General features: G+C 40.3%; 1 protein-coding gene across 1 annotated transcript; it reads right to left on the reverse strand.

Annotated features, from left to right (window-relative positions):
• Nucleotides 1-1112: 1112 nt before the first annotated feature.
• On the reverse strand, nucleotides 1113-2832 carry LOC121760534 (17.4 kDa class III heat shock protein-like). The gene is made up of 3 exons (XM_042156188.1): nucleotides 2751-2832; nucleotides 2446-2540; nucleotides 1113-1370 (listed from the first exon to the last, which is right to left on the reverse strand). Exons 1-3 carry the CDS (start codon nucleotides 2830-2832, stop codon nucleotides 1113-1115), a joined length of 435 nt encoding a protein of 144 aa, XP_042012122.1.
• Between the last annotated feature and the right edge of the window lie 7639 nt (nucleotides 2833-10471).

A 10471-nucleotide genomic window follows, 5' to 3' on the forward strand; every position in this document is an offset into this window, starting at 1 on the left:
CTGGCTAGAATGCTTAACCTGCACACTTTAAACAACTGTTTTGCAAATATAATCAATTAAGCACATCATACTGACCCGTAACCAAGGCCTAGAATACGACTTATCACCGAGCTCAACACCACCCGCCGCGCCCTCGTCGGCCCCATGATCCGTATTGAGTGTTAGACAATGAATTGGAGGAGGTGAAGAGCACTGGTTTTGGATTAATTTTCCGGATTCCTATTGGTGAAACGTGTTACAAGCTTCCGAGCGCAGCAGCTGGAGGGGCCAAATAGGATTCGGTTACAGGTAAATTTGCTTCGATTCCTTTTGCACAATAAATAACACTCCAAACCAAATTAATCATTCTAATACCGATTTAAGACGTAAAATCATCTAGTTTTAAAGATAAAGACCAATGCCAAAAAAAAACACCAAGTAAACATCTTCAGTAAGTTGGGAATTTAGATTTTGATGTCTAACCACTGATTGTAATGCACACAGGTAGTCAGGGAGACGACCCCATCGGGCATGCACACAGCAATCCTGGTTCATTGGATTATGTATAGACCTTGTGGTTATTGGTAAATATTAATAAAACACATCACTATTAGCATGATTTTAGTTCACTGTTGTTAACAAAACACATCACTATTAGCATAATTTTACTTCACTGGTGTTAATAAAACACATCAGTATTAGCATAATTTTACTTCACTGTTGTTTACAAAACACATCACTATTAGCATCTATTAGCATATTTTACTTCACTGGTGTTAACAAAACACATCACTATTAGTATGATTTTACTTCACTGTTGTTTACAAAACACATCACTATTATCATAATTTTACTTCACTGTTGTTAACAAAACACATCACTATTAGCATGATTTTACTTCACTATTGTTAACAAAACACATGATTTTACTTCACTGTTGTTTACAAAACACATCACTATTAGCATAATTGTACTTCATTGTTGTTAACAAAACACATCACTATTAGCATGATTTGTGTGTGATGTTGGCATAATCACACACAAAATACAAAATTACATTCTACATTTAACCATCGATTTTCTTAAACGCACACTTAAACATAAAACTCACACACAAAAGCTACAGCCCCATCTCAAGATATGGCGACCTCGATTGACTTAGATTTCGGCAGCGGCGGCAGCTTCTCCACCACCACCGTCAGCACTCCGTTCTCGCACTTTGCGCTGATCGCCGACACGTTGCAGTTATCCGGCAGCCGGAACTTCCTAGTAAGCTTCTGCGGCGGCCTCCTCTCTAGCCGTATATACTTGCAACCTTCCTCCTCCCCTTCCTTTGTCTTCCTCTTCCCGTTGCTCTTTATCACCAGCGTGTTTTCCTCCTCTACCGTCACCTGCAGCAATTCCGCACCAATTTCATAAATACCTTCAGCTCAAGCGAGCTATTTCGCATCAATTTCATGAATTCCTAAAGAAATTTCGTTTCAATCAAGCAACTGAGCTTAATTTCTGGTGAATTTCCAGAACAGAGAAGAGGAGAAGAGAGAAGAATAATCACGGTTCTTTTTTAAATGAATTCAATTTGCCGGCATAACCTAATTTTAGCTATGTAATGACTAGTATACCCCCGCCTTATTATTGTGGAGTAAATTTGTGATTGAGGGAACTAATTTCTCCTTATATTCGAAAATTACATGTATTAATAATAGCCCTTGATTTTCTTGATCTTGTGGCTGTGATTTGTTCTCTAATGGGCACTTGCTCTATATTACTACTCAATATATATAATATAAAATTAATAGAATATATATAATACATATTATATAAAATATATTAAAAGAATATATATGATATAATATATTAAATTAATAGAATAAATATATATAATATTATATTTGAAATATAATTCGGTTTTTCAATTTTTTGATTTTTTTTCCGCCCAAACAGAACTGAACCGAACCGAAAAAACTGATTTTTTTTTATTTTTAAAACCGAAAAAACTGAACCGAATTTCAAAATTTTGGTTTGGTTCAGTTCGGATATTGGATTTTCAGTTTTTTTCTCACCCCTAATAAGTCATATACATGAATTTTATACTCCCCAAATTTCTTGTTTATGTCGTGTGTGATCGAGTTGGTGTCATGCAAATGGAGTTCAAATTTAAATTTAACATGTGGAGTTCATGGTCTTAGAGCCCGTTTGCTAGACATATTCATGCTGCAATCTGTCAAATATCAAGGAAGATACCATGGAATAATCAAAGGAATAATTGATTGATTCAATCACACATTAGCCTAGAATAGATTGTTTACATTTATGGTATTTACCATAGTTAAGTAAATGATTGTATTATATATTCTAGGGCTGTAATACATTGAAATCATCAATCAATATACAAAGAAAAACCTTCCCTACTCTTGGCCGATTCTAGCATTCCTTTCACCAATATGAGCCGTCTCTCTCGATTACCATCGTCAAGATGGTATCAGAGCAGGACGATTCAAGCTTGAGACTCAGAGCAATCTCATCATAGTCTCGAATACCTTTCCCGACCTTTTTGAACCCTGCAAAAACAACCAACAAACCTGATGTCAGAATCCGGACCTATCACCCCACATACAAACCAGCCAATAATCCTTTCTGCAGAGCAGTTTGCAGAATTTATGAGACTGAGCATGTCTCAAACAACCCCAAAACAATCGGTTCGAACTGAACCCCAACCAGAGTCATTAGGAGATGTTCACGTACAGGCCAAACTCAATGGGGAGAATTACCCCCTATGGGCGAAATTGATGAAGAGGGCAATCGGAGGGAAGGGCCTGATATCTCACATTTCTGGAGTCTCAGACCCCCCATCGCCGACCGACCCAACTTACTCACGGTGGATTCAGAAAGATCATTGCTGCTTTAACTGGATAATCAACAACATCGACGCCAGCCTCGTCAACGAGGTTTCTCAATACGAAACAGCCCAAGATCTGTGGGAGAACTTGGCTATTACGTACGGAAGCGGCGCCGAACCATTCTAAATCTCAGACCTGCACAGACAAGCATACGGGATGAGACAAGGAAACTTATCGCTGGAAAACCTCTAGCAAAAATTCCAGGGCTTATGGATTTCTATTGACAGCCGCGACCCAAATCCGATGGACACCTCATCCTCCATCGAGAAATACAACCAAATCGTCCAACGGCACCGACTGTACCAATTCATATGGGCACTCGATGAGATGTATGACAAAATCAAGCGGGAAATCCTAAACATGGATCCCCTTCCAACAGCCAAGAAGGCCTACGGCATAGTCAGGCGGGAAGCCGTAAACGAAAAACTAATGAACCAAGAAGTCAACGATTCTGGAGTAGGAATCGGACTAGCCACCCTCGACAGAAGCCGAACATACTCCGCCCAGAACCAGCCGCCACCATCCAAACCCTACCGACGGGACGAAGACAAGAGCAAGCTTGTGTGCACCCATTGTGGGGGGAAGAAGCATACGAAAGAAACCTGCTTCCACCTCCACGGATTCCCGGAGTGGTGGGACGACATGAAGAAAGCTCGCCAACAGAAAAATAGTCACCGAAATAATGGCGGAGGAGGCGGAAGAGCAGCGGTTGCCGTCACACTCAACGACCGCACCAACCGGGCCACCTACGCCGATGAATCGGCGGGCGGCATCGGTTCAAGTGCCGCGAATGGAGGAGACGACAGAGATCAATTAACGGTGGACAAGAAAGCAGTGGCATCGGCAACAATTGCTCGAGTATGGTCAGAAGGTAACAATACGATGGGAGATCGAACCGGCGACAGGGAGATGGCGGCGGCTAGGATCCCCACTGGAGAGGATGCAGCGACGGAGGTTAGGGTTTCGAGCGAGGGAGCGGCTAGGGTTCGTGACGAATTTGGGGATTTTTTCCTAAAATCCTCAATTAAACCGAAGCTGCATTCTAATCCCATAACTCCACCTAAATCACCCCCAACCCCCGATCCAGAAATTCCTCTCCAAATGCAACCCCATACTCTCCAAAATACCATAATAACCCCCGAGCCATAAATACCTACAACATTACACCCCGTAAAACCCAAATATTACCCAATAACCCCCAAAAACTAAGGCCCCTTGCTGTTTACCCCTCAAAAAATGAAAAATCCAAATCCGACCCACATACTTTTCAGAACCTGCCATCCGTACCCTGTACAAATTCCTTCGATGCCTTAGCCTGCTCCTCCACATCCCAAACTGGCCCTAAAAATCACCATTGGATTTTCGACTGCGGAGCAACTGACACAATGTCATTTGATGTGTCTGACTTTCTGACGATTTCAAAATCGACTAAGTCCTATGTCCAAACAGCCAGTGGGGATCTAGCCCGGGTCCAAGGAGCTGGCACAATCAATATCTCACCTACTCTACGCCTTTCTAATTGTCTTTTTGTCCCATCATTATCACATAAACTCCTATCAATTAGTCACGTGACTAAGGAGCTTCACTGCAAATTACTAATGCAGCCAAAATTTTGCATGTTACAGGATATCAAGACGGGGACGATAGTTGGGCGTGGCACTGAGCAACGAGGACTGTACTATGTGGACGAGATAGCCCAACAGAGTGCCGCAATGCTAACTCACGGACCGACAGAAAGGCAGGCTTGGCTGTGGCATCGTCGGTTAGGACATCCGTCTATAGGATATCTCCGCATGATTTTTCCTAAGTTAGTTACTCCTATGCACTCTTTTCATTGTGAAACTTGTCTGTTAGCCAAAAGCCACAGGCACACGTTTAAATTGAACAATACGAGAATGAAATCACCTTTTGCTTTAATACATTCTGATGTGTGGGGTCCAGCTCCTATTAGTGGGGGTCAGGGTTTTCGCTATTTTGTGTTATTCATCGATGATTATTCACGTATGACTTGGATATATTTCTTAAAAAATAAGTCTGAAGTTTTTGATAAATTCACTCAATTCTACACCTTAGTCCAGACCCAGTATAACCAAAAAATTCAAATCCTAAGGTCAGATAACGGGGGGGAATTTGTCAACACAAAAATGCAAGACTTTTTTCGGGAAAAGGGTCTAGTTCATCAGACATCCTGTGCATACACTCCAGAACAGAATGGGGTAGTAGAGAGGAAAAATAGATATATCCTTGAAATTACAAGAGCCCTCCTAATAGAGTCTAAAATACCAAAGTCTTTTTGGCCCGAAGCCATTGCCACCGCGGTCTACCTTATGAACCGATTACCTACGGGAATTCTAGAATTCAAATCACCCTTAGACCTTTTTTCCCAACATTTCGAGCTACCCTCTTCCCTATCTCTAGAACCTAGGGTGTTCGGCTGTACTGTCTTCGTGCACATCCCTAAGCACGACCGCACCAAGTTCTCACCATGTGCCCTCAAATGTGTCTTCCTTGGCTACGGCAAAAACCAAAAGGGGTATAGATGTTATGACCCAACCACTAGGACAATACATACCACCATGAATTGTGATTTCGTAGAAGGGGAATATTACTATAGCCAATCTAGTGGTCAGGGGGAGACACAACCATCAGATGATAATCATCCAAACATCGACCTACTAAATTGGCTACCTACACCCATGACCGACACTGGCCCAAGGGAATCCCAACCAGGGGGAGAATCACAGTCACAGTCAAGTCCTGTCACAGACGTTGGTCCAACCGAGGAGGTTAACGACACCGCCGGGCCGTCAAATTCTGTAGAGCAGGACGAGGAGCGAAGTGACACAAACCAACCATCAACCCCGTCATCGATTCCTGAGGTAACTGGTTCTAACCATGATGGTGCATCTTCCGAAAACACTAATCTTGACAGGAACCATGGAACCGAATGTGACACCAGTGGAGGGTGTGGAGATACGGAACAAACGTACAAGTTACCTACCCGAAGTACAAGAGGAGTTCCACCTCGAAGATTCTCACCAGAATGGAAAGGGAAAAAGGCCAGATATGCTGTAGCATATATCGCCCAAACGCAGCTATCAGAAATGGCCCGAGCTTTTGAAGCTGCTTTGTATGAGGAGGAGGAAATACCACAGTCATTCGAAGAGGCATCGAAACACAAACACTGGAGAGAGGCCATGAAGAAGGAGATAGATGCCCTTGTCACTAATGGAACGTGGGAAAAATGTTCACTACCTAATGGGAAGAAACCGGTTGGATGTCGATGGATATTCACCATTAAAAGGAGAGCATATGGTTCAATCGAGAGATATAAGGCGAGACTTGTGGCGAAAGGATACACTCAGGTCTATGGAGTAGATTATGAAGAGACCTTCTCCCCTGTTGCAAAGCTAAACACGGTTCGAGCAATACTATCTGTAGCAGCGTGTAAAGACTGGCCCCTACATCAATTCGACGTTACCAATGCCTTTCGGCATGGAGAATTGGAAGAGAACAAGGAAGTCTATATGGAAGTTCCTCCTGGTTTCTCGGCCGAATTCGGAGCTGGCCAAGTGTGTCGTCTGAAGAAAACACTATATAGACTGAAGCAATCACCAAGAGTCTGGTTTGGAAGATTCTGCCAGGCCATGGTTAAGCAAGGGTTCAAACAAAGTCAATCAGATCACACACTCTTCACAAAGAGACGAGGAGACAAGATAACTTGTCTAATCATCTATGTGGACGACATGATCATAACGGGAGATGACAGTGAAGAAATTCAAAGTCTGAGAGAGAACCTATTCAAGGAGTTTGCAATGAAAGACCTTGGAGCATTGAAGTATTTCCTTGGAATCGAGGTGTTGAGATCAAGGCATGGGATATTCTTGAGGCAGAAAAAGTATGTCCTAGACCTCCTGGTAGAGACAGGTTTGTTGGAGTGCAAGCCAGCAGAAACCCCTATGATTACAAATCATGGCTTGAAGATAGAAGAAGGAGCCGACCTTGCAAATCGAGAACGGTACCAACGGTTGGTAGGAAAACTCATTTATTTGTCACACACTCGACCTGACATCACTTATGCAGTCGGGGTAGTCAGTCAGTTCATGCACCGACCACAGACCCACCACATGGAAGCAGCTTTGAGAATTGTTCGATATCTGAAAGGAACAGTGGGTTACGGAGTGTTCTTAGCCAAAAGAGATGATCTTGAAATCGACGGTTACACCGACGCTGATTGGGCAAGCAATCCCATCGATAGGAAGTCCACAGGAGGATACTTCACCTTCGTTGGAGGCAATCTTGTTACATGGAGAAGTAAGAAACAGAAAGTGGTGGCCTTGTCTAGTGCCGAGGCAGAATTTAGAGGAATCAAAAGTGGACTGATGGAGATCATGTGGTTAAGGAGACTATTAACAGAAATCGGCTATCCTCCTACTAGAAAGAGCCAATTATTCTGTGACAACAAGGCGGCAATCAGTATCTCCGAGAATCCAGTACAACACGATAGAACTAAGCATGTGGAAGTCGATCGACATTTCATTAAAGAAAATCTTGAAGCCGGCACTATCGAGTTCCCGTTTGTACGATCCGAGGAGCAGTTGGCAGATATCCTGACCAAAGACGTTCATCCGAAGGCCTTCAAGGAAATTTTGGGCAAGTTGAGTATCGGGGATACCGTTTCTCAACTTGAGGGGGAGTGTCAAATATCAAGGAAGATACCATGGAATAATCAAAGGAATAAGCCTAGAATAGATTGATTACAATTATGGTATTTACCATAGTTAAGTAAATGATTGTATTATATATTCTCAGTTCGTTTCTTGTTTGTATCCTTTTCTACAAGGCTCGATGCAGCCCGCAAAGCTCATATTGTTCGAGTCTAATCAATTATATTTTTGTTTAATGGCCCGAGCCCGATAGTAAATTAATCCTTATCACAGATCACAGTCATGATAAAATGTTTAATAGCCAAATAAAATAAATTACTATTATTCAACGCAAATAATTTATTAATCCCACTAGCTATTAACTTGACAATTAAACAAAATGACTTGCTTAACTATTAATAGGATGTCAACTTTACTTAAAAAGCAAAATATCACTCTAATTCAGGCCAAGCAAATTGTCAAGCTCCAGTGGCTCTTAATTAATTAGTAGAAAACCATTTAGGATTTTTTATATAAAAAATACAAGTCCGAAACTCAATATCTATTTACCTTTAATTATGACATTTAAAGTAATACTACTAGTTTGGCCTAAATGTATCCAATTGGAAAATAACAAACATTTCTTAGCCATTATATGTTGGATATTTTATGTTGGATATTTTAGTTTAATTGGATTAACTTGATTGATCAATATAATCATAATGAGATATCATATAAGTTTGGAAGTACAAAGTGCACGCTTGTTTGAATTCATTATTATTAGACGGCCCGAGTAGCGGGGTCCAAGGGGCAGAGCCCCTTGACGGGGTTCGAGCTGTACAGAAAATTCATCTGAAAAAAATATTTTCTGATAGTCGAAGGACTAATTTGAAATTTTAGAAACCCTTTGAAAATCGGTTAAATTCGGTTAACCAAAACGAAGAGACGCAACTCTTCGTGAAGAGACGCAATGTTTCGTTTCAGCCTCTTCTTATTGATCAATTTTCGGTTCAAAGGAGTAGAACAGAATATACATACGAATTACTTCAAAACCTGAATTGTATCCGATCAAATATTGGTAGAACCACCAAATTGATTTGATCTGAAAGTGTTTCCCGCCTTTCAGGATATCCGATTTGTTTAAATTTATGTAAATCTCCATAACATTATAGGCCAAATGAAAAATATGAAATCCATTTAAACCAAATATTACCATCCAAATCGTGAACTCAAAATCAAATATCCAACCGGGGAATACGCAGATAAATCAAGCATTGAAATATTCATGCAAATATTTAGGAAATAAGTTAGATAGTAATGAATGCGACACCCCAATAGTCAAAAGGAAATATATATAGTATTTAGTAAGTTGTAATTGATGCCAAAAAATAAAAAAGACTCCGTTCAAAGATTACTCGTTACTAATATCTCGTAACAGCAATACTGAATATATAGAGATATATTGAACATTGAAGGCAATAGATTTTGTTTATTTTTAGTTGATTTATTTCCTTCTTTGATCAAAATTGAATTTCTTTCCCATCTCGAGAATTGAAGCAGAATCATATTTGAAATAAAGGGAGAAAAAAATGTGGATAAAAGCGAAGAAGAGAGTGACTTTCACGCAATATTTATTCGATATCCAAATTCTAGTCTAAATTAACGTTATTAGTATTTATATATTCCATAGAAAAAGAAAGTTGAATAAGAAAATAAATATATATATATATATATATATATATATATATATATGAGTGAACTGCACAAAAAGGTCCCTAACTTTTCGCCGTGTAATAGCAGAGACCCCTAACATTTAAAAATCCCATCACAGGTATCTAACAAATTATATAATCACAAACCTTGTGTTTTTTGCCATTTTCCGGACGAAAATGCCCAAATGGGCTGAAGGGCAGTTTAGTCTCTTTACCTACCAAACCTGCATTTCTGCACACCCTATGCTGCACATCTAGTCTGCTGTGTAAGAGATGTCTCTTCAAACATAATAGACTCTATTTTTCCATTCTCCTATTTTCTTTCATCTTTCCCTCTCTAAATGATTTCATTCCTTTCATTTCATCTTCGTCGGCATGTGAAGTGAAGTTCTGTTTGTTTTTTGTGAAGTTCCCTCTCTAAATATAATAGACTGGCCGAACTTCTGTTTGTTTTTTGTAAGTTGTAACGGGTATTTTGCAATTGTGGTTTGTTCGGCAAGGGTTTATGGTTGTAGGGTTACAGTGGTATCCACATTTTAGGGGATTTCATTTGTTCGGCATCTGGAATTTAGGGGATTTCATCTGGAATCCCCTAAATTTAGGGTATCCACAAGGGTTTAGGCGATTTCATCTGGAATTTTATTTTGCAATTCTTGGTTGAATTTTATTGTTGTAGGGTTACTGTCGGGCATCTGAAAAACTATTTTGTAATTCTTGGTCGAATTTTATTGTTGTAGGGTTACAGTCGGGGCATCTGGAAAATTTTGCAATTCTTGGTTGAAGTTTACAGTTGGGCATCTGGAATTATGATTTTAGTTTTTGTGCTATGTGCTATGTTTCGGCGAAATTGCATTGCTGATTTGAATTTTGTACTGTTGAATTGAATTCAGGTCGTGTTGCAATGTCTTCTTCTTCTTCTTCTCAATCTTTCGGTTCAAGCTTCAATTGGAATTGGCCTCGTCCCGAAATTGTGAATTGTAATCACGATCTTGAGGCTGAGCTTGTGACATCTAGGACGGCTGCTAACTCGGGTACACGTTACTATCGCTGCCCAATATGGAAGGTTAAAATCATATATTTTGTTCGTTTTTCCATTAATTTTGTTGGCAGAAAGTTTAATGAGAAAGTATTATGCAGGAAGATGATTGCAAAGTTTTTTCGATGGGTTGATGCGAGTCTATCCCCAAGCCAAGACAGTTACTTTCACAGAGTGAAACTTGAGCGAGACCAATTC

This window comes from Salvia splendens, chromosome 13, assembly GCF_004379255.2.
Source record: "Salvia splendens isolate huo1 chromosome 13, SspV2, whole genome shotgun sequence".
In the NCBI taxonomy this organism is placed as follows: domain Eukaryota; kingdom Viridiplantae; phylum Streptophyta; class Magnoliopsida; order Lamiales; family Lamiaceae; genus Salvia; species Salvia splendens.